Here is a 25406-nt window from a genome sequence, read left to right as displayed (position 1 = left end):
ACAAAGTAAGCACAGAAAAAAACTATTTCACCTTCACCTTGATGGAAAATGCAGGGCAAAACAGCAGCACTATATAACATCTAGTGCAGGGCCTAAGGGAGTGGCGTGTGGAGAAAACCCATGTAACATCCCCTGTGCCAGGCATAGCGGTGTATACAGTATAATAACTGGCAGCATAAAAGAGAATTTTCTTAATGCACCCTCAACCCTAGGTCCCTGAGATTCAGCATGATAGTTGTTGGATGGACATTTTTTTTTTTTTTACTAATTTCCCTGTACATCAGATTTAATTAACAATAGCAATTGTTTTGTGAATGGTTAGCACTTTTTTTTCCTTTTTAATCCTATTTGGTAAGGCCTAGACATTCCTTTTATGAGAGTTATGAATTAGATCCATTTAGCTAGAATGGTGAACCTTTTTGTACAAGTGGTGGTCATAAACCATTGTTTTACTACGCAGACAACCAGTATTCATAATGTCCACCATGCAGTGTTCCACCATTAAATCAGTTGTAACAGGAGTCTAACCCTGGTCAGTAAAACCAAATTGGAGAATAAACCATTATGAAAAAGTAGGGATGGGGAACCTTCGGCCCTACAGCTTTTAAAAAACGTCAAGTCCCATCATGATAGGAGTTGTAGTTTTGCAACAACTGGAGGGCCGTAGGTTCTCCATGGCTGGTGTAAAGCTTTCCCACATTCCCATGCCAGCTATCAGTACTGACTTACCTCTTCTGATCATTGGGCACTGTTTACACACTACAATAATCTTGGCACTCATGGATTTGCCAGCTTGCTGGATAGCTAGTGTCCCTTCTTTATACACATTGATAATAGACACTGTTGCATATACACTTCCTCCTCTGCTCCCTGTTGTTATAATCGTGCCAGTAATCACTTAAAAGAGAGAATAGTCAATGGTTATACAGCGTGTATGCTCTGGTCAATATAATAATTCAAAGACGTATAAAGACTGAAAAAAATAAAGCTTCAAGAGACATCTTAAAGGGGTTGTCCAGCCTGGACTCCTTTTTTCAGAATGTTTAGGGAGGTGGTGGCCAGACAACCCCTTTGATAGTTTTTTTTTTTTTACTGCAACTCTACCACTCAAATAGGAGCAAAAGACTCCAAAAAGACCCCCTTGGTGTGTGGGAGGCAGTTAGGGTGAATCCTTTTAGGCTTTTAGACCCAATTACACAGGTTATCAGAAGGAGAAAGGGAGCACCAACCTGCCAGGTTTGCTTGCTCCTCGTTCCCTGCTTGTGTAATAGCGCTGGCAGCGAGTGGGTAAAAGCAGAGGGCACAGGGAGCTGCGGGAGGGGCTCTCCAGATGATCATTAAATCATTCGGGGAGCCTATAGGACATAGTGGCAGTCTGCTGCAACCGCTCCTGTTACGCGGTGCGACATCCAGCAGACCATGGTTAGCGTTTGCTTTTTTACAACATGTTGAAAGACAATGAACAGTTGTGCATGTCAGCTGATTGTTGCCTTTTAACACTAGCTATTACACCAAGCGATAATTGCCCGTAACGGCTGATAATCGTCCAAATACGGCCAATAATCGCCTGGTTTAATAGGGCCTTTAGACCCTATTTGAGTGGCAGATTTGATTATCCGCCCAGTGTCACCCCCCTTTTTGGCACCTATTTTTTTGGTTTTTCCTTCATACAAAGCAACACATCAAAATATCCCTTTGCACAGAGCACGTCCTGGTTTATGTTCAGTTCTATGTCGTAGATGATATCACTTTCCAGGAAACTGCAGTCAACAGTGAATGATGAGGTCTCGAGAGGAGTTATCATCATTCTACTTTTAACAAATTTCACATTCTACAGCTACATAAAAAAATGAGTAATGCCGTTTTTTCCATTCATATGTAACCTTGTAATGTAATATTGTAATAATGTAATATTTTTAACATTTAGCTGCTTACCCCTGCAAACAGACAACTTTTAGCTTTATTTCCAGACATGATTTTTCACATCACAAAAAATAGAAACGTCATTAGTTTGATTCAATTCGAAATTTGAAATTATTGTTAAAGTCCTATAGAACTTTATATTGGATAAATTCTCAATTTCTTTAGACTTAACAAGAAACATAACATTAAGAAGTTTTAATCCCAGTGACAAACCTGTCCTTGTAGGCCAAAAATATACTCCAAGTTCCAGAAATACAACATGTAGGAACAAGATGTCTGAATAAAGACCTTTATATAGTAACAGTTCACCTTCTGTCTGGCCATTTGTGTTTATGCTGTTTGCCTAGGACAGATGTTTACAGTCTTCTGAATGTCTCAAGCAATCCTTTGAGTTGCAAACAGTAATGTAAGACACAGGCCGTGCAATGAGCCCTCTCACAAGGAGTTTCTCTGCCAGTTGGTAGGTAATAAAATTCACATTAGTCATTGAATGATTAAGAAATAAGTGTTGGCAATTTTTCCCATACCAAAGTTACTTGAACAGTAGTTGCTGTCTAGGGTCCCGCTTCTTTTACATTTTTGCTGGCACAGCGCGACTGTCGGTTTCAGATCTATGAAATAAACAAAGGAGTGAATACGCTGCTTAATGCAGACAATAGAATAAATGTTATTACAGAGGAATATAAAATTTCACACCATATATAATAAGTTTGCAGTGTAATTAACCGGAAAATATTGGGCTCCTAAAGCAAGTTGGATATTTAAAGGGGTTATTCCTATATTAAAAGTTATTCCCTATCTTGTAGATAGCTGTTTGGTCTAAAAGTCCCCATACATTTTCAGCCATCGATATAAAATGCGTGGGGAACTTTCGACTGCCCCGTTGGAGATAGGGATTAACTGTGACAGAAAATCACTGCCCGACCCCTTTGTTCTGAGACAGATAAGCCTCAGCCAGAGCTCTCTGGCTATGGCTTACCCCTCTCCATCTCATAGAGAACACAAGAATGCTCAGCCTCACAGAACACCCCTGTGCATGGGGAGGACAGGGGCCGGGTGGGAGAGGTAACCGACAGCCGGATAATTGTTTGACTGTCAATTATTGAAGGTGTATGGCCAGTTTTCCTGTTTTACCATTCACCAGTCACAAGAATGGAGGTCAACTGAAAATGAAGAGGCAGTGTGCATGCTCATCATTAACATACATTCTCTACGAGACTTTCAAACATTGGTTAACTCAGGTATGTTCAGGTGTGTAAAAGACATCGAACGGAGCTATAAATGTTTAGTCTTAGGATAACTTTAATAATTCCTAATTTCTCCCATACTATTATCTAAGTTTAATATGTAAATAACTAAGCACACAGATACATTATAGCAGTTGCACAATCCCACCATACATCCCCATAGAAGTCCATGTGACCCTGCTATACCTCTGCACACCTCCACTTTCATATAGAAGCATACATGACCTTTTCTCTGGGTTTCCATTTGAATCTGACAGAAAAAAAATTTATTGCCTGCTCCATTGAATGTATGATTGAGATATTCTACTCTACAAGCAGTGTTTCTAGCTCTGACAGGCCTACCTTTTAGCCAATCCATCATGTCCTTTGTGGACTTGGTCTTTAGGTATTAACTTCACATTTACTCATCTACTTTTAGGAAAAATTCCCAGACAAAGAAAAAGGAAGAAACAAAAAAATAGAAAGAATGTGAGTTGAGAAGTCTGTATGTAAAGCTAAGAGTTTCCGGCCTTATCTCAGTCCTAAAACCTAAATCTTCCTTTGTTCCCCTTCTGCTTCTCATTTTAGACAGGAAAAGAAAAGAGAAAAACTTAAAGGCAATAGTGCAAAGAAAGTTCCCCTCAAAGACCAAAGAGTTAGCAGTAATCCAGGGTCTCACCACAGCTCCTACTGTCAGTCACCTTTGTATTGCATGGGCTTTCTACCTCTTGGCAGGCTGCCATAACACTGTATATATAACACTGTATGTAACAGCCTATCTAGCTTACACAGAATAATATCAACTATGAGGCTTATAATAATTCTGTAGTCAGATATTTCATTTTATTCCATGAGTAAGATAAAGAAAAAGTAATACTTGCCCAAAGTTACTAACATTGTGTATTTTTTAGACATTATTATGTCCTGGACAGCCAAAGCTAAAGTTACTCTGTTCTTTTTACCATTTCTAGCCAGGCAGGTATGCCAAGGATTTGTTCACACGCAGTAAAATACCAAAATATTGATAATGAACATTATTTGGCTCATTATTATGGTGTCATGACCGCCACAGTCGTGTCCCAGGCCGCGGTCCGCTTACCTCCTGGCCGGTGTCCCTGGGCCCCAGCAACCTCTGTCGTGCTTGGGCTCCCAGCTGTCCTCCTGCCCTCCCTATGTCGGTGTCCATAGCTCCCGGCACTTCCTGGTCTTCTGCCCACTCAGCAAGCCGGCGTGCATGTCCTCATTCCCTAGGGCGCGCACGCTGACTCTGCTTCTATTTAAATGGACAGTACGTCCCTGATTGGTTAACACCTCCCCACTATAAATATCTGCACCTGTCCTGCCTTCCCTTTGGTGCCTCTGCATGCTTCCCTTTGCGTGTGGTCCCAGCTCTCCATTGTTCCTGCCTGTGGTTCCTGCGCGTGGCTCCGGTCTGTGGTTCCTGCCACCTGTGCTTTCAGTCCTGAGCCCCGCTGTGTTCCTGCTGCCTGCGGTCCCAGCCATGAGTCCTGCTGTGTTCCTGCCTGCCAACGTGTGTCCGTCGCCGTTAGCAAGCCTAGCCAGGGGTATCGAGCTGGGGGTCGCCTGCCGCAGCAAGTTAATCCCACCTTTCAGCGAACACTGGTAAAAATCAGCGGCCCATTGGACTCCGCTCCCTGGTGCTGTTTGCGCCATCACTAACGATGATACAGCGAATCTACAACTCCAGTTGTTACATATGGCTGTTTTTCTATATGCACTACCAATTTCCTATTGACTTCAATGGAGCGCATTATTGTTGTTATTATTATTATTATTATTATTTTGAAAATACAGCTGTATTTTTGAATTTTACTGTGTGAACATAACCTAAATGAAAACTGTAAAATCCATTTCCAAGTTTCAGTATCTCCTGTCTTTTTTCCTCATTCAAGTATCATCTCCTAGAATGGCCACTACTGTATAGACCAGAACCTTTTAGTAATATGCTTATTGACTTCTGTACTTTATTATTGAGTAATTGTACAGTGTCAAATGACATACAATACGCAGACAAGTGGATATATCCTCTCACAGTAGCGCTGCACAGCTGAAATTACTTTATTGCAGACAATGGGCCTCATTTACTAACAATGCAACTATTTGTTAAGCTGTGACGCTGTCGTTTGTGTCTGGTTTTTTCCCCGTCAAATTAATTAATGTGGCTCATGCCCTTAGTAATTCTGGAAGTTTATTCAAAGGACAAAACTAAAACCTGACCGTCCCACCACACTAGGAAAAGGATGGTTTTTAGAATAGAAAACCTGTCCAAAAAATGCTGTTTGCTTAATAAATCTATTGGTTGTGTTGGATTTTAACACATGACACACCCACAACACGCCCACTCGGCAGGTTTTTGGACAAAAATTGTGTTTGTCTGGTTTTTGAAAACACAGTGTGGCACGCAGGGGCGGATTAACTTTACCATAGGCCCCGGGCTGTTTACCTAGCCTGGGCCCCCCCACCCCGCTGTAACTATGGCAGCACTAGCCTGGCTTTCATAATACAGTATAGATAATGTCATGATGTCCTGATTTGTGCAAAATTGGCATAAAAAAAAAACTGTGATTTTTTTGCAAATCATGGCGGAAGTGTAGCCAGGAGACAGTACACCACTGAAAGTATAAGTCTTTTTGGATGGTCATGGGCCCCCCAGGAGCTCAGGGCCCCGGGCTGCCGCCCGGAACGCCCCTGTTATAATCCACTACTGGTGGCACGCCATTATTAAACATGTCTGAACACTAAACCAACAGGGAAAATAGACAAAAACAGACAATTTGCTGCCAGTAACATGTTAGTAAACCAGCCCCAATGCCTTTTGCAATGACACAATCTCTTTATGAGGGTGACCATAGTGGAGACATACAGTTCCTATAGTTTCAAGGATGTGATAAAGCATAGCTCCCCTACTTCAGAGAATTTACTTTCTGTACAATCTTGCTTTCCTGTTTTATCTAAGCCAAAGGCGGCATGCACACGCTGATGCCGAGAGTTCTATAAGAATGCAGTGTATGGTATACAGTCGCCTTTCAGACCGTATATCACATACATGTGCATGCCGCCTTAAGCAGTACAACAGAGTTATCATAAAATCTCCTGCCATTTACCATTAGCTGCCAGGAATGTAGGAGGAACACAGCATATTGGGTATAATTTTTCCTCCTTCCTAATACAGCTTGCCATACTTTCCCTATTACATCATTGCACCAGCCACAAGGAAAGACACAACATGACACGTTCATCCTGAAAATAATCAGGCAATAATAAAGCTAGGCAAACATTACTTCTGAAATAAAGTGATATATGTGCTTCTGAAAACACATGTACTGAAAGGAATGCTAACTGCATCAACATAATAGGGTGAAGAAGCGTGGAGGAGGGGGGGGGGTTAATTCAGCCTTGAGAGCGACTACAAGCAAAAAGGAATCACATTGTACAGAGAAAAGTAAATGCAGGACAATAAAAAAAAAGCTATCTACATAAGTCCTCTAGCTTTAGACTGGTTTCACAAGAGTGTAATATGGATGCATTTATGCATCTGTATTATGGCTGCAAGTCCCGACCCGACTGCAGGTCTGATGACGTAAAGTGATGGCCGTCAGGCTGTCAAAGACAAGTCAACTGGGGAAAAGGGCACTGTTTACCCAGAATATAAAAAAAAAGTCAAATACCCCAATAAAAATATAAGTTAGTAGAAAGAGGTCAGTCAGAAATCTTGCTATTATGCAGGCTAAATAGTATCAGAGCACTAGATGTATCAGAGTATTAGATGTATCAGAGTATTAGAAGTATCAGAGCACTAGATGTATCAGAGCACTAGAAGTATCAGAGCACTAGAAGTATCAGAGCACTAGATGTATCAGAGCACTAGATGTATCAGAGCACTAGATGTATCAGAGCACTAGAAGTATCAGAGCACTAGATGTATCAGAGCACTAGAAGTATCAGAGCACTAGAAGTATCAGAGCACTAGATGTATCAGAGCACTAGATGTATCAGAGCACTAGATGTATCAGCACTAGAAGTATCAGAGTATTAGATGTATCAGAGCACTAGATGTATCAGAGCAGTAGAAGTATCAGAGTATTAGATGTATCAGAGTATTAGATGTATCAGAGCACTAGATTTATCAGAGCACTAGATGTATCAGAGTATTAGATGTATCAGAGCACTAGATGTATCAGAGCACTAGAAGTATCAGAGCACTAGAAATATCAGAGCACTAGATGTATCAGAGCACTAGATGTATCAGAGCACTAGAAGTATCAGAGCACTAGAAGTATCAGCACTAGATGTATCAGAGCACTAGATGTATCAGAGCACTAGATGTATCAGAGCACTAGATGTATCAGAGCACTAGAAGTATCAGAGCATTAGATGTATCAGAGCACTAGATGTATCAGAGCACTAGATGTATCAGAGCACTAGAAGTATCAGAGCACTAGAAGTATCAGCACTTGATGTATCAGAGCACTAGATGTATCAGAGCACTAGATGTATCAGAGCACTAGATGTATCAGAGCACTAGATGTATCAGAGTACTAGAAGTATCAGAGCACTAGAAGTATCAGAGCACTAGATGTATCAGAGCACTAGAAGTATCAGAGCACTAGAAATATCAGAGCACTAGATGTATCAGAGCACTAGAAGTATCAGAGCATTAGATGTATCAGAGCACTAGAAGTATCAGAGCACTAGATGTATCAGAGCAGGGCCGCCGATAGGGCAGTACAAGTGGTACTGCCGTATGGGGCCCGGACCCTAAGAGACACGGGGGGGGGGGGGGCCCGGCGGGCCCGCCGCCCGCCGCCCCCCGACCGCTACGCTAGGGGGGCCCGCACGGCCCCCCTTGCCACCTGTTTTTGAGCATCCCGAAAAGCTGCGGCCACGCAGCTTCTCGGGATGCACTGATCGCTTTAATGTTCCGCCCGCACAGCGAGCAGAACATTAAAGCGATCAGAATACAGGAGAAGGACCTGGCAGCGTCCTCCTCCTGTATTCTCTCCCATAGGCTGCCGGCACTTCATACCAGCAGCCTATGGGAGGCCGGGCCGTGATCATGTGCCCCTCCGGCAGGCGTGATGATGTGACGTCATCACGTCTGCCGGAAGTCCCGTCCCTGCGGCTCGCAAGATGGAGCCCGAAAAGGAGGAGGAAGAGCTGCTGCCTGCACAGCGCGGATTAGGTGAGTAGGATGTTTGTTTTTTTTAGGGGCACCTCTGGGGGCGTTATTAGTGTATGGGGGCACCTCTGGGGGCGTTATTAGTATATGGGGGCACCTCTGGGGGCATTATTAGTGTATGGGGGCACCTTTGGGGGCATTATTAGTGTATGGGGGCACCTCTGGGGGCATTATTAGTGTATGGGGGCACCTCTGGGGGCATTATTATATCATGGGGGCACCTCTGGGGGCATTATAAGTGTATGGGGGCACCTCTGGGGGCATTATTAGTATATGGGGGCACCTCTAGGGGCATTATTAGCTCATGGGGGCACCTCTGGGGGCATTATTAGTGTATGGGCGCACCTCTGGGGGCATTATTAGTATATGGGGGGCACCTCTGGGGGCATTATTAGTTCATGGGGGCACCTCTGGGGGCATTATTAGTTCATGGGGGCACCTCTGGGGGCATTATTAGTTCATGGGGGCACCGCTGGGGGCATTATTAGTATATGGGGGCACCTCTGGGGGCATTATTAGTATATGGGGGCACCTCTGGGGGCATTATTAGTATATGGGGGCACCTCTGGGGGCATTATTAGTATATGGGGGCACCTCTGGGGGCATTATTAGCTCATGGGGGCATCTCTGGGGGCATTATTAGCTCATGGGGGCACCTCTGGGGGCATTATTAGTATATGGGGGCACCTCTGGGGGCATTATTAGTTCATGGGGGCACCTCTGGGGGCATTATTAGTGCATGGGGGTACCTCTGGGGGCATCTCTGGGGGCATTATTAGTGCATGGGGGTACCTCTGGGGGCATTATTAGTTCATGGGGGCCACCTCTGGGGGCATTATTAGTGCATGGGGGTACCTCTGGGGGCATCTCTGGGGGCATTATTAGTGCATGGGGGTACCTCTGGGGGCATTATTAGTTCATGGGGGCCACCTCTAGGGGCATTATTAGCTCATGGGGGCACAGCAGGGGATCCTACATACAGGGGGCCTCCCACACAGCGCAGTTACTATGGGAGCCTACAGGGGGGAGAAAGGAAAGGAAGTTGCTAGAAATGTGCGGAGCCTAAATTGTTTGTCTCGCAGGTTCTAAGGGGATGAAACGTATCTGGAAGGAATCATCCTGGAGGTCTGGGCCGGATGGAGAGGAAAAGGGAAAGTGACGCCTCAGATCAAAGAAGACGTCACCTGTGAGTCCCTGTATGACACTTTTCTTATTTTGTAGAACATCATTTAGTAGGGGCGCCCCGAGGTGACATCTACTACATGATCTGTACTCAGAGATATCACTGTGTTATCTGTTGTGTTACATAGGACTGCAGGTGACTACTACATTATCTGTACTCAGAGATATCACTGTGTTATCTGTAGTGTTACATAGGACTGCAGGTGACAGCTACTACATTATCTGTACTCAGAGATATCACTGTGTTATCTGTGGTGTTACATAGGACTGCAGGTGACTACTACATTATCTGTACTCAGAGATATCACTGTGTTATCTGTGGTGTTACATAGGACTGCAGGTGACATCTACATTATCTGTACTCAGAGGGATATCACTGTGTTATCTGTGGTGTTACATAGGACTGCAGGTGACATCTACATTATCTGTACTCAGAGGGATATCACTGTGTTATCTGTGCTGTTACATAGGACTGCAGGTGACATCTACTACATGATCTATACTCAGAGATATCACTGTGTTATCTGTGCTGTTACATAGGACTGCAGGTGAAATCTACTACATTATCTGTACTCAGAGATACCACTGTGTTATGTGGTGTTACATAGGACTGCAGGTGATATCAGGTGATTTCTCCAGGTTGCAGAAGTTCAAACTTCATCGTGCCCTGGTGTGCTGGTGTCTGTATGTCTGTATACACGTGTGCTGGTGTCTGTATACATGTGTGCTGGTGTCTGTGTGTGAGATCAATTCTAGAGAACTGGCTCATATACCCCATTTTCCCCAGTGGCTTAAAATGTAACCTCTGTTATACAGTTATAAAATTGTAGAAATTAAATGTGAACAAGGTGCAATTCAAATAGACACTTACTTGTATAGCTGCCTCTTGTGCCCTGTATGCAGTGCATTATACTCACCCTTGCAACGTACAATTTATAGCGTGTCTACAAGCCCAGCGGGGCTCATTATGATGGAGACTAAAACTTATACAAGAGTGGGGTAGGGGTTCCCCTGTATTCAGAATGCTGTTGAGTGCTAGGCAATGCCCTGTCTGGGATTATTGAATTACGAGGGTCTATGCAGAGCAGGATAAAGACACCTCTGCTGCACAAACAGGATCTCCTAGAAAGCGTTCTCACTGCCATGTATTCGCTATCACTGTCTTGGGTGAGCTAAACTAGTCTGCCTGGGGGGGGGGGGGTGATTTGTATATGCTCACTAACATGGAACAGCCTCATTATATTAGCCTTATCAACATATTCTATGTTAGTGAGCATACCGGGGGGGGGGGGGGGGGGGGGGGATATTGGTGAACATATACAAATCAAACAGCCCCCCAGACCCTCGAAATTCAATAACCCCAAACGGGGCATTGCCTAGTACTCAACAGCATTCTGAATACAGGGGAACCCCTACCCCACTCTTGTATAAGTTTTAGTCTCCATCATAATGAGCCCCGCTGGGCTTGTAGACACGCTATAAATTATACGTTGCAGGGGTGAATATAATGCACTGCATACAGAGCACAAGAGACAGCTATACAAGTAAGTGTCTATTTGAATTGCACCTTGTTCACATTTAATTTCTACAATTTTATAACTGTATAACAGAGGTTACATTTTAAGCCACTGGGGAAAATGGAGTATATGAGCCAGTTCTCTAGAATTGATCTGAACCAAATTATACCTCCCAGCAAGGCGTGGGTCGAACACACAATTTTTTTTTTTTATTATTAATGTGGGGGGCCCAGACACTTTGGTTGTATGGGGCCCCGAAATTCCTGATGGCGGCCCTGTATCAGAGCACTAGATGTATCAGAGCACTAGATGTATCAGAGCACTAGAAGTATCAGAGCACTAGAAGTATCAGAGCACTAGAAGTATCAGAGCACTAGAAGTATCAGAGCACTTGAAGTATCACAGCACTAGAAGTATCAGAGCACTAGATGTATCAGAGCACTAGATGTATCAGAGCACTAGATGTATCAGAGCACTAGATGTATCAGCACTAGAAGTATCAGAGCACTAGAAGTATCAGAGCACTAGATGTATCAGAGCACTAGATGTATCAGAGTACTAAATGTATCAGAGCACTAGAAGTATCAGAGCACTAGAAGTATCAGAGCACTAGAAGTATCAGAGCACTAGAAGTATCAGAGCATTAGATGTATCAGAGCACTAGAAGTATCAGAGCACTAGATGTATCAGAGCACTAGAAGTATCAGAGCACTAGATGTATCAGAGCACTAGATGTATCAGAGCACTAGATGTATCAGAGCACTAGATGTATCAGAGCACTAGAAGTATCAGAGCACTAGATGTATCAGAGCACTAGATGTATCAGAGCACTAGATGTATCAGCACTAGAAGTATCAGAGCACTAGAAGTATCAGAGCACTAGAAGTATCAGAGCACTAGAAGTATCAGAGCACTAGAAGTATCAGAGCACTAGAAGTATCAGAGCATTAGATGTATCAGAGCACTAGATGTATCAGAGCACTAGATGTATCAGAGCACTAGAAGTATCAGAGCACTAGAAGTATCAGAGCACTAGAAGTATCAGAGCACTAGATGTATCAGAGCACTAGAAGTATCAGAGCACTAGAAGTATCAGAGCACTAGATGTATCAGAGCACTAGAAGTATCAGAGCACTAGAAGTATCAGAGCACTAGAAGTATCAGAGCACTTGAAGTATCAGAGCACTAGAAGTATCAGAGCACTTGAAGTATCACAGCACTAGAAGTATCAGAGCACTAGATGTATCAGAGCACTAGATGTATCAGAGCACTAGATGTATCAGAGCACTAGATGTATCAGCACTAGAAGTATCAGAGCACTAGAAGTATCAGAGCACTAGATGTATCAGAGCACTAGATGTATCAGAGTACTAAATGTATCAGAGCACTAGAAGTATCAGAGCACTAGAAGTATCAGAGCACTAGAAGTATCAGAGCACTAGAAGTATCAGAGCATTAGATGTATCAGAGCACTAGAAGTATCAGAGCACTAGATGTATCAGAGCACTAGAAGTATCAGAGCACTAGATGTATCAGAGCACTAGATGTATCAGAGCACTAGATGTATCAGAGCACTAGATGTATCAGAGCACTAGAAGTATCAGAGCACTAGATGTATCAGAGCACTAGATGTATCAGAGCACTAGATGTATCAGCACTAGAAGTATCAGAGCACTAGAAGTATCAGAGCACTAGAAGTATCAGAGCACTAGAAGTATCAGAGCACTAGAAGTATCAGAGCACTAGATGTATCAGAGCATTAGATGTATCAGAGCACTAGATGTATCAGAGCACTAGATGTATCAGAGCACTAGAAGTATCAGAGCACTAGAAGTATCAGAGCACTAGAAGTATCAGAGCACTAGATGTATCAGAGCACTAGAAGTATCAGAGCACTAGAAGTATCAGAGCACTAGATGTATCAGAGCACTAGAAGTATCAGAGCACTAGAAGTATCAGAGCACTAGATGTATCAGAGCACTAGAAGTATCAGAGCACTAGAAGTATCAGAGCACTAGAAGTATCAGAGCACTTGAAGTATCAGAGCACTAGAAGTATCAGAGCACTTGAAGTATCACAGCACTAGAAGTATCAGAGCACTAGATGTATCAGAGCACTAGATGTATCAGAGCACTAGATGTATCAGAGCACTAGATGTATCAGCACTAGAAGTATCAGAGCACTAGAAGTATCAGAGCACTAGATGTATCAGAGCACTAGATGTATCAGAGTACTAAATGTATCAGAGCACTAGAAGTATCAGAGCACTAGAAGTATCAGAGCACTAGAAGTATCAGAGCACTAGAAGTATCAGAGCATTAGATGTATCAGAGCACTAGAAGTATCAGAGCACTAGATGTATCAGAGCACTAGAAGTATCAGAGCACTAGATGTATCAGAGCACTAGATGTATCAGAGCACTAGATGTATCAGAGCACTAGATGTATCAGAGCACTAGAAGTATCAGAGCACTAGATGTATCAGAGCACTAGATGTATCAGAGCACTAGATGTATCAGCACTAGAAGTATCAGAGCACTAGAAGTATCAGAGCACTAGAAGTATCAGAGCACTAGAAGTATCAGAGCACTAGAAGTATCAGAGCATTAGATGTATCAGAGCACTAGATGTATCAGAGCACTAGATGTATCAGAGCACTAGAAGTATCAGAGCACTAGAAGTATCAGAGCACTAGAAGTATCAGAGCACTAGATGTATCAGAGCACTAGAAGTATCAGAGCACTAGAAGTATCAGAGCACTAGATGTATCAGAGCACTAGAAGTATCAGAGCACTAGAAGTATCAGAGCACTAGAAGTATCAGAGCACTAGAAGTATCAGAGTATTAGATGTATCAGAGTACTAAATGTATCAGAGCACTAGAAGTATCAGAGCACTAGATGTATCAGAGCACTAGAAGTATCAGAGCACTAGATGTATCAGAGCACTAGATGTATCAGAGCACTAGATGTATCAGAGTACTAAATGTATCAGAGCACTAGAAGTATCAGAGCACTAGAAGTATCAGAGCACTTGAAGTATCACAGCACTAGATGTATCAGAGCACTAGATGTATCAGAGTACTAAATGTATCAGAGCACTAGAAGTATCAGAGCACTAGAAGTATCAGAGCACTTGAAGTATCACAGCACTAGATGTATCAGAGCACTTGAAGTATCAGAGCACTAGATGTATCAGAGCACTAGAAGTATCAGAGCACTAGATGTATCAGAGCACTAGATGTATCAGAGCACTAGATGTATCAGAGTATTAGATGTATCAGAGCACTAGAAGTATCAGAGCACTAGAAGTATCAGAGCACTAGAAGTATCAGAGCACTAGATGTATCAGAGCACTAGATGTATCAGAGCACTAGAAGTATCAGAGCACTACAAGTATCAGAGTACTAGATGTATCAGAGTATTAGATGTATCAGAGCACTAGATGTATCAGAGCACTAGAAGAGGCTTCTGCTTACAGGACTGAACACACTAAGTGGGCGATCTAAAGGAAATCAGGAGAACAGCATGTACACAATGACTAATATGTAACAGCAATATCTAGAGACAGGAACTTCTAAATAAAAAATAAAAAAGTATGTTCTTCTTGATCTAAGAGATATGTATAATGATGAAACTGTATATTATTGATGTGACTGTATATTACAGCTGACACTTGCCTTCAACTGCTGGGAACTGACTTTAACCTGATCCTGGCAGTTTAACGCTCTACATGCAACAATCAAAGACATTTGTGCCTTGACAGGTGACGCACGCTGCACCCCAGTGACACAACTGCAGGGTGCTGTGTAGCTACCATAGCAGCCAGAGGCTTTCAGAGAGACTGTGTGCCTGCCATGGTAAATCTGCTTGTTCAGCCTGCTACACTTATTAATGCAATACAATGATGTTGTACTGATTAGTATAAGGAAACGAATGACTTCTTACAAAAAGTCCCCTAGGGGGCCTTAAAAGTCTAAGAAAAAAAATATAGCAATGTTTTTAAAAATAAAAGATCAAATAAACATACACTACTGTTCAAAAGTTTGGGGTCACCCAAACAATTTTGTGTTTTCCATGAAAAGTCACACTTTTTCACCACCATACGTTGTGAAATGAATAGAAAATAGAGTCAAGACATTGACAAGGTTAGAAATAATGATTTGTATTTGAAATAACATTGTTTTTACATCAAACTTTGCTTTCGTTGAAGAATCCTCCTTTTGCAGCAATTACAGCATTGCACACCTTTGGCATTCTAGCTATTAATCTGTTGAGTTAAGCTGGAGAAATTGCACCCCACGCTTCTAGAAGCAGCTCCCACAAGTTGGATTGGTTGGATGGGCACTTCTAGTGTACCATACGGTCAAGCTGCTCCCACAACAGAACAAGAATAGACTGTCGAGTTTCAGATGAAAGTTCTCTTTTTCTGGCCATTTTGAGCGTTTAATTGACCCCACAAATGTGATGCTCCAGAAACACAATCTGCTTAAAGGAAGGTCAGTTTTGTAGCTTCTGTAACGAGCTAGACTGTTTTCAGATGTGTGAACATGATTGCACAAGGGTTTTCTAATTATCAATTAGCCTTCTGAGCCAATGAGCAAACACATTGTACCATTAGAACACTGGAGTGATAGTTGCTGGAAATGGGCCTCTATACAACTATGTAGATATTGCACCAAAAAACAAACAATAGATATTGCACCAAAAAACAATGATGACAATAGACAGGTGCAGCCCTGGCACTGGCACCCGCCCTTCTGTCCCTGCCTGATTGCCTCAACTGCCCTAGGTGGCAGTGGACAACTGGTCGACTGTCCCTAGCCTGAGAAGCAAGACACAGAACATGGGCAAGACAGACAAAAACACAATAAATCAGGGTCAGGGGTCTGGCTCAGTAAAAAATGTGATCAAAAAAAGGGTCAACAGCCCAAAAGCCAGAAAGTCAGAATAATGTTACACAATGCAGAGAAACGCTTGGTCAGGACACACTAGTAAACTAGGCTCTATCTCAAGCAAGGGACACAGGTATGGGAGGATACTTATGGGGCTTGGAGTCCCAGCCCCAGGCGTGATTGGGGCTGAGACTAAGGGCCCAGGACACATACAACAGTCTAATTGGTGTTGCCAGCCGCCAACCCTTCAAACCTAACATAGAGCAGCTGTGCCGCTCAGCCGAGGCCAGGCAGGGCCAGGCCCTAGCAACTTAGTCGGACGTCTCCCTGCACCTGGGAAGACAGCCGAATCATGACATAAATTCAGAGCACACAACAAAGGTGAGGCAGGGGAATGACACAAAAGAGAAATATCTGGAAATATAACATGGAACACCAGTATTTTGAAGAAGGGCATTCATGGCACAAGAAACCTATTACATATGATGTTTCCACATGATGCACATCCTATTTAATGTCTTTTACTTCCATACTGAACTCATTTCAGTGATGACATTGCTCTACATGGTAAGGACGTAATGCTTAAACACCACATTTTCTTGCGATGTGTATGCTATGCGGTCAGCCACACTGGAATGTACGAATAACAGAGGTACTCGTCAAATATTACAAGTCTTTAATTCATCTGACCCAACCAGATTTATTTTTAGTACTAAACATAGAATTTCCACTGCCACTCTAAACCTCCAAAGAAAACCTACAGACAATTGAAAAAAGACAGACCTCAGTTGTACAGGAGCTTAAAATATCTTCTGGAAGACATATTAGTGTTTAGATTATAGATAGCTACAGGCACACCAGGGAGTACACGTGGTAAAGGCCAACAGAGTGTTTCTACATCTTTCATTTCTGACACCTCTTGTTTCTACATTCAGACAATTAGCTGTTATCAGTCTATGTTCACACAATGTCAAAAAAAGAGAAAAGGTGTCAGTCTTTTCTACTTAAAAAGACTCCCGTTATTGCCGCAATATGATTGATTTTAATGCAATGCATTGAAGTCTAAAGAATGACGGTCATCTAATGCACAGAGTATATAAAATGATGGACGTTATCTGCGCAGACGTCATAATGATCATGACAATTATTTTCGGACGTTATTTTTTAAAATTTTCGAACACAGTTTTTTCTTTCACCGCCCTTTCACAGTTTTTACTATTAAATTCAATGGACTTTTCAATAAAGACACACCCAAAGGCCAACTAGAATAATGTACCATTATTGCACTGATGGGCGGCCAACCTTAAGGTGCACACTTGAGGACTAAACATTTTACTTAATATTTCAAGGTATTCTCATTTATTCTATTACTTTCTAGGTGGAAGTTGTGTTGTATTGAATTAGACATAATTCAGTCCAAAGTTTGTAAAAACAGAGGGATTTATCATCCTGATGCCTTGGCACAGACCACAAAGAGTTCCAAAGGTTTGCATAAGCCAGGTCATCTGTGCAAAATCTGCCTGTTTTTTTTACTAGTCAAATTAACTCCCAGTCATGGAGGCATCATTGGCATTTCCTTCTACTCTTGCCCTCCCTTGTGTTTTAAATGGAATATGTCAGGTGTTTTGCTACCAAAGATTTCAGTAAAAAAAACATTGGAACACCATAATCAGCTGCCCATTGAATTCACCTCCATACAGAATTTATAGGTAGGATTCAATACAGCAAAACCAACCGGTCAGTTACAGCTGCTTTGGGTAAAGAAATTAAAAAGTCACTCTTCAAAGAGACTCTCTTTGGGCTATTTTTCCAATGAGTATGTGTGATGGACTGGTGGGTATTGGAGTTTGTGATATTATGCCTGCTATAATAAAGAACTTTGCACCATTTACACAATTTTCATCTATTTATTTCAAATCTTCAAAAAAGAAAAAGTTCATACAGAGCCATCCAACTATATTTCACATTGTATTGCATTGCAAAGCAATACTGGGAAGACCCTGCAACAGTCTAAACACCAGCCATACTGAACAGGATAGATGATGATGGAATATATTGTTAATACTACAGGAGTACAGTTGTCTGGAGAATTCCATTAGGCAGAGCCTGAAAAATGTTTCTCTGAGACTGACAAATCCATATACAGTATCGGGGACATCTATTAAGCGGCGTATTTTATTTTTCCGTCGGAAAGTGCCAATTTGCGAATATTTTATTCGCAAATGGCCGTTTTGTGATTAAAATATTCACAAATCGGCACTTTCCGCTGGGTACGCCGGGGGGTGAGGAGGAGGTGTGGAGGGGGCGGAACGGGGGGCGCGGACTCAGAGTTTGCGCGATTCATCTTTAGTGTCGCCAAAAAATACACAGGAAACCTACTCCAGCTCTCAGCTGGCGTAGGTTTCCTGCCGTGCGCACCAGCGCGCACAGGATTTATTTAGAGGCAGTCGGCCTCTACATAAATCTCCGTAGTGCCGAAGCTGCGGGGACTTTTTTAAATCCGGCGCAGAAAACATCGGACTTAATAAATGTCCCCCAATGTCTACAGTGAATAGTCAATAAGCCGAGTGGCCACTGAGCCTCAGAAAATATCCCTACTGTTACAGGTTATGAGATTTAAAAGGGACGTTCAATAAAGTACCGTACAATATATATGGATTAATTATATCTAATAAAAAATTTTGGTTGCTGATTTTCCACTAAATTCTGCCTTTCAATATTTCTTTCAGTCCTTTTTAATAGGACTCAAACAATGGACTTCTAAGCAAAACAAAGAGCACACATGCACAAATATATCAATAGATATTGTTGGGTTGATAGGGCAAAATCCTTTGGTTGGTTGGGCAAAATGTCACAGTACATGAATACACTTAGGCGACATTTATCTAAATGCACCCCAGGTGTACAACACATGGCAAGGCTAGGAGGAGGCGTAGCCTTCTCCCATTTCTTATTTACTATGATTTATGCCTGCTCGCACAAATCTACAGGTGCAGATATGCCGTGTAATGCCTGCGCCAGGTCCCGTTCTGGGCAGATTTACCAACAGACATATGTCTTTTAGTAAATCAGCCCGGCAAACTGGGGGGGGCTTTACTTAAGACTGGTGTACTCGTACGGCAGTTTTGATAAATGTTCCCCTTAGTGTTACCAGATTATAAGAATATCAGTGATGTCACTGTGCAATAAAAAGTGAGAAGACATAGTGCAAGCCAATTATATTGATGTTGCCGTACAGAGATAATGAAAACAATGATGTCACAACAGTGAGGTAATGTTCAATACACATAGGGGGAGAGTTATCAAACATGGTGTAAAGTGAAACTGGCTCAGTTGCCCCTAGCAACCAATCAGAATCCACTTTCCATTCCTCACAGACTCTTTGGAAAATGAAAGGTGGAATCTGATTGGTTGCTAGGGACAACTGAGCCAGTTTCACTTTACACCATGTTTGATAAATCTCCCCCATAGTGACCTGACAGTACTGGGATTAGAGGAGAAAACAGAGGAATTGTACTAATAGGGAACAATAGAGCACACTATGATATCATAACACAAGAAAACACACAAAAAGCTTGCCATGCATACTGGGACATTACAGCATGGGAAAAAGATATAATGATGTCATCATATGTAGATATATTCTGCACAAAGGTCCATGAAGTGATGTCACTACATATGAATGATGCAAAAAGTAATGCTGCAAAATAGTAATGATGCATGTAGCAGAGGCAACTATGGGGCTCCATAGGATATGTCCACATTCAGTTTTCCATACAACCCTCCATCCTTTACAGTCATTACTTGCTATACCAGAATTTTTAGAAGAAATGGACCCACTTAGTTGTCTACTGGCTATTAATTAATAGCCAATCAAGAAAGCTATACTTGACTTTTCCTGACCAAAAGCAAAAGTGCAAACACATAATAAGATAGAAAAAAAAAAAAAAGACAGTGAAATTACTGTACACCTCAAATAGGGCACACAGTATTTCTGAAAGTCCTTACTGAATATTGCCCCAAAGCTAAAATACGTCCTTCTGATAATTTTCTCATTATACTTATTAAGCTGTGCTGAGAGGAATCCATTACTGACATGGCTAATCTCACTGTAATTCCTGGGAACTGCATTGATGTCCCAATAAGCTTTCTCATCTTCAAAGACCCTGTTATGATAAGCATCAGAACTCGTCCATTAAAATGCCATTTCTTATCTGTGATTAGCAGAATTTACTATGTACAGATTATCATCTTGGCTATTAGGAGAAGAATTTGCGACAGGTAGAACCTTTCCATCAAAAACCTTAGTTGATTTCAAAGGGGTTGTCCATCGGAAAAAAAAAATCTTTTAAATCAACTGGTGTCAGAACTTTATATATAGATTTGTAATTTACTTCTATAAAAAAATCTCCAGTCTTCCCATACTTATAAGCTGCTGTATGTCCTGCAGGAAATGTTATTTTATTTTCAGTCTGACATAGTGCTCTCTGCTGACATCTCTGGCTGAGAAGGAGAGGCTTGCTATGGGAATCCACATAGAAAACCTCTCCTGCTCTGGACACTTCCTGTCTCCGCCAGAGATGTCAGCAGAGAGCACTGTGTCAGACTGAAAATAAAATAACATTTCCTGCAGCTAATAAGTATGGGAAGACTGGAGATTTTTTTTAATAGAAGTAAATTACAAATTTATATAACTTTCTGACACCTGCTGATTTGAAAGAAAAAGATTTTTGCTGGACAACCCCTTTAAACATCCAGTAACCTACTGGCAAAGGAGTCTGGAACCCATTAAACCACTGACTTACTTGCAGTTGTCGGAGCAGCTGTGGTGACAGGAGAGGATGTGGTTGTCAGTAACTTTTTTGGCCTAAATTTGTAATGGCCAATAAAACCGTCGGCTGTGAGACTTAGGTCAGACAAAAACTGAATGAGGAGTTCATTTTTCTCCGATACAATGGGTCTGTATAAAAGATGGAAAAGGGTGACATAAGAAAAAATTATATACAGTATATTTACATATTGAGTTATATAAATGTATTTAAGTTGTTCACATGTATCTAGTCTGGAATAAGCTGTGTATTAAAGATGTTATTGAAAAGGACCATAAAAAACAAACAAGTAAGGCTAGGTAAGTAAGGCATTTTCGCAGTCCATTTTTTTTCATCCATTTTTTCATCCATTTTTTCATCCATTTTTAGCAAATAAAAACTATAGCAATTTACACTAAAATTAGAAAATACCAGAAAAACTGCCAGATAACCCACCAACAAGCAAAATAGCACCAAAACTGCTGGGTTATTTCTGAGCAAAAAAAAAAAAACATGGTGCATTGCATTTCTGAATTTTAAAATGTGAAGTATATTGAGTTTTGGGAACAATTATTTAGGAACGGGAAATTTATGAGTTTTTATGTTTTTCAAAACATTAACAAAATAGAAAAAAAAAGCAGTAATTTATCAAGTTGTGTAAGGTCATTTTACACGCACTGATTATTTGACAGATATCTGTTAGATTTTTGCAGCCAAAGCCATGAACAGACTATAAACAGAAAAGAGGTTATAGAGGAAAGACTGAGATTTCTTCTCTTTTCAAATCCTCTCCTGGCTTTGGCTGCAAAAATCTGCCAGATAAGCTGTGTGTGTGTAAAGAGACTCTAACAGTAGTCTTACAGCGACCAATCACATGCCATTTCATTTTACACCTTATATTGATGGTTGAACCCACATTACAAGTGGCCAACATAAGTTAAAAGTGTACAGAGACCTCAAAGAGAGGGGCGGGAGTCCGAACTCTGTACCCCCTGCCAATCTCCGTATCTGGCCCCTGGCTTCTCTGCTATGAATATAGCCGCGGGTACGACAGGTGACCTATGGCTCTATTAAGTAAGTTGGAAAAGTGCTTACTCGGCAGCTCAATATGAATGAATAGAGACACAGGTCTCTATTCATAACAGAGTAACCAGGGGCCCGATACGGAGATCAGCGGGGGATACAGAGGTCAGACCCCCCGCAATATCATACTTTGTGCTATTTTGTGGATAGGGGAAAAGTAAATTTTTCTTGGACAACCTCTTTAAGGCTATGTTCACACAAGGGGACGGCTGTGAAAAAGTTGAAGTTTGTCTTTTAATAAATAACAGCCACAAATAATGTTCATGAACAATATTTGCAACAACTATTTTCAAATAGTGTCAGTTATTATAAAAACAACAGGCATTATTAGGGTGCTCCCTAATTCTGGGAAATGGATGATTTAGTTTACAATAGTTCATAGATTATATGCATGGTGTCAGTGGCTTTAGGTATGGAGGGTTTTTTTCCTCTATAGAATTTTAAAATGCTCAAAATGAAAATAAACTATGGGGGAGATTTATCAAAGGGTGTAAAATCTAGACTGGTGCAAACTGCCCACAATAACCAATCACAGCTCCTCTTTCCTTTCACCAGAGCTGGAAGCTGAGCTGTGATTGGTTGCTGTGGGCAGTTTGCACCAGTCTAAATTTTACACCCTTTGATAAATCCCCCCCTAGTACAAAATGTCACCACTATGGAAAATACTTGAAACACATGACATTTTGTTACATGTTGTCGGAGTTAAATCTGTCATTTATTTTTGTCTCTCAAACGTAACACAACCATCACATTCTCGGGTGGAACATAAACTGAAGGCAATGTCATTCTCACAAACTCCAGTGTCTAGTTCTCATTTTGCCCAAAGTTTTGTTTTTCGCTCTTTTTGTTCCTAGAACATGTGCCATTTGGAATGGATGCAGAAGCTAAATGAACCGCACCCACTTGTCCTTGCTTTAGAGCAATAAATATGTATGAGTGCAAGAGAAGTGTTGAGGAAAGAGAATGAAATAGGCCAAAATATTTTATAAAGGCGATGGACGCTTTCACACGTGCAGTATTTAATTCAATTTTTCAAGCGGATAGTAAAAGGGGAATTACATAGAAAAAAAAATCTTAAAAAAATAGCTTAATAATACCCTGTATAAAAGCATTTGTCAAGTTTCAAACAACCATAAAATGGTTGAAAGTTTTGGCCCAACTGTATCATAGATCAGGAGGATGTTATCAGGTCGGTTCATAGCCTTGCAGCTATAATATTAATAGAAAGCTAGAGCCACATTATGCACCTATTACACCATCCTCTCGTGTCTCAAAAAGCATATATGGTGCCAGTACAATTCATTCTATTAATAAAAATACATGTAGATTCCATAATATAGATTCAATGGGGGAGATTTATCAAACATGGTGTAAAGTAAAACTGGCTCAGTTGCCCCTAGCAACCAATCAGATTCCACCTTTCATTTTCCTAAGAAGTCCCACCAAAGTTAAAGATCTCAGGCAGACAGGGGGTACAGAAACATAATGAAGCGAGAATACTTACCCATGCCTGTGCCCCTGTGGCCCTGCAGGACACCGGCTGGTAGGAATCTGTAAGCTAGTGCTGTAGGGGCACAGGGATGAGTAAGTATGCTTTCTTTATTATGTTCCTACACCCCTGTCTGCCTAACATTTTTAACTTTGGTGGGACATCTCCTTTAATATAAACCTCTGTTTAAAAGATATCTACAGTTGCACTGTAATTCTCATTGGTTGCCATTTTCAGATGACTTGTTGGTAAATGTCTGACCCTAGGAGCCCCATTACCAGTAACTTAAAGGGGCACTTCGGCGTAAAGCTTTTTTCCAGTAATTGAAACACATTACAACGTTATATAACTTTGTAATATGCTTCAATCACCTATCTGCCTCCCTTCCCTGTCTTTTCCCCCCTCCACCCCCCACCAATGTTTGTGCTGTTATTTGGTGTTAAACGGCTAACCCCCCCCCCACACACACAAAAAAGCCCAAAAAACTAGCGGTTCTTACTGCTTTTTGACTTTTTTTGTGTGTGTGTGTGTGTGTGTATGTGTGTGTGTGTAAATTAGCAGAGGTGTTTTTTTTGTCTGGGGTTTTATCCCATTTTTTCATTACAAATTACATGATGCTTTCATCATGTGATTTCAAGATTTCTATTGAAGAACTAAGGGAACAAAAAACACCAAAGAAAAATAGCAATATGCATATAGACATTAGGCATATAGGCATTTTTGTGACAATTTTTTTCCCCCTTTAGAAATCTATGCGCGGAAAAACACCACTATTTCTTTATAACAAATTAAAGCCTGATATTAAATTATGTTTTTTTTTTCTAATCTGTTCCTATTTTCTAATCTGTTCCTATTTTCTGATTCTGATTGCCATCTGAGGGCAGCCATCTTGCTAGTGATTAAGTTTTACAGCAATTTCCCTTGGACATAGACACATTGAACATCTCCAGACCCAGATTTGTACACATACTTTGTGACCAGCTGGTTTGTGCAAAAATCTGCTTTTTTCCAATGTACGCTGAGTGTGGAGATGATGAATCCCCTATTTGTGTTTACTTACGCAGGTGGACTGTCCCCACAAAACTTCCCAATCCGCTTGGCATCATTCATCTCTCCTCCATTAAACACTGCCACATAATCATATCTGCAGTAATTGTCTCTCTCCACGTCAAATTTCTCAAACTTCACTTCAATTACCTTCAGTAAGAGACAAGGTAATTAATGGAAAATCATCTAGGTGGGATTTAATACATTCTTCTGAGATACTGTAGCATCATTTCAGGTAATCCATTTATTACCCATTCATCAACAGAATTGCTAATGAAATCTTAATTTTGTTTTATTTACAATTTTGTAAACATTTCATTACTTTTTATATTGAACTTAAAGGAGTATTCCCATCTCAACTAATATAGTTATACTTGTAGGGCTCATCAAATTAAATATATTTGCAAATACATTCATTAAGCAAACTTTCCTTCTTCTCCTGGTATGCTGCTCCTTCCCTCCCATAATTAACAGCTTGTTGTCAAGGTTACCAACCATCAGTCTGCTCTAAAAGCAGATTGATGTATTTGCACAAATATATAATATTTATTTATACTTGACGGATCCTACAAGTTTAACTATACTAGTTGAGATGGAAATGCCCCTTGAAGTTTAGGTCGCATTATAGTCAAAAGCTGTTTTGATGGTTGCTACTGGAAGGATAATGTGAAAAAGTTGGTAGTGAGACCCATCTGTACCCACTGAGCTCATGTAATGTAGTGAGACAGTTAGCGCTACATCAGATTGGTTATCATGCAAATCAGAAGAATAAATTCTATGAAGGCAGTGAGGCAGCAAGGAATACTTGGGGGATTTGAGCTCTTTATTCAACTGGGTAACAACTGATAAGATTGAAGAAATAATAGGCTAGGTTCCCATTTCATTAGCAGAAAGCCGGTTCGGCACCACAGAAAAGGGCCCCATGGTCCGTTCAATGATGGACACTTAAAGTGATACTGGCACCGCCCTTACTCTCGCTTCATTTAATCAACGGACAGGATCACCTAGGCAGGGCTTGATGGCAGCTGTGTCTAGGTGC

General features: G+C 41.3%; 1 protein-coding gene across 1 annotated transcript in view; it reads right to left on the bottom strand.

Moving 5' to 3' along the window:
• Positions 1 to 25406, bottom strand: part of PCOLCE2 (procollagen C-endopeptidase enhancer 2) — a 52427-nt gene that overhangs the window by 862 nt on the left and 26159 nt on the right. The window contains exons 5-8 of the mRNA XM_069973885.1: positions 24381 to 24517; positions 20746 to 20900; positions 2451 to 2534; positions 730 to 897 (exon numbers count right to left, since the gene is read on the bottom strand). Of these exons, the coding sequence (XP_069829986.1) occupies positions 730 to 897; positions 2451 to 2534; positions 20746 to 20900; positions 24381 to 24517 (544 nt within the window). The remainder of the gene's footprint in view (positions 1 to 729; positions 898 to 2450; positions 2535 to 20745; positions 20901 to 24380; positions 24518 to 25406) is intronic.

The sequence above is a fragment of the Dendropsophus ebraccatus genome, chromosome 6 (genome assembly GCF_027789765.1).
Source record: "Dendropsophus ebraccatus isolate aDenEbr1 chromosome 6, aDenEbr1.pat, whole genome shotgun sequence".
Lineage (NCBI taxonomy): Eukaryota > Metazoa > Chordata > Amphibia > Anura > Hylidae > Dendropsophus > Dendropsophus ebraccatus.
The sequence above is the reverse complement of the archived record's forward strand: the minus strand, read 5'-3'. Positions and strand labels throughout refer to the sequence as shown.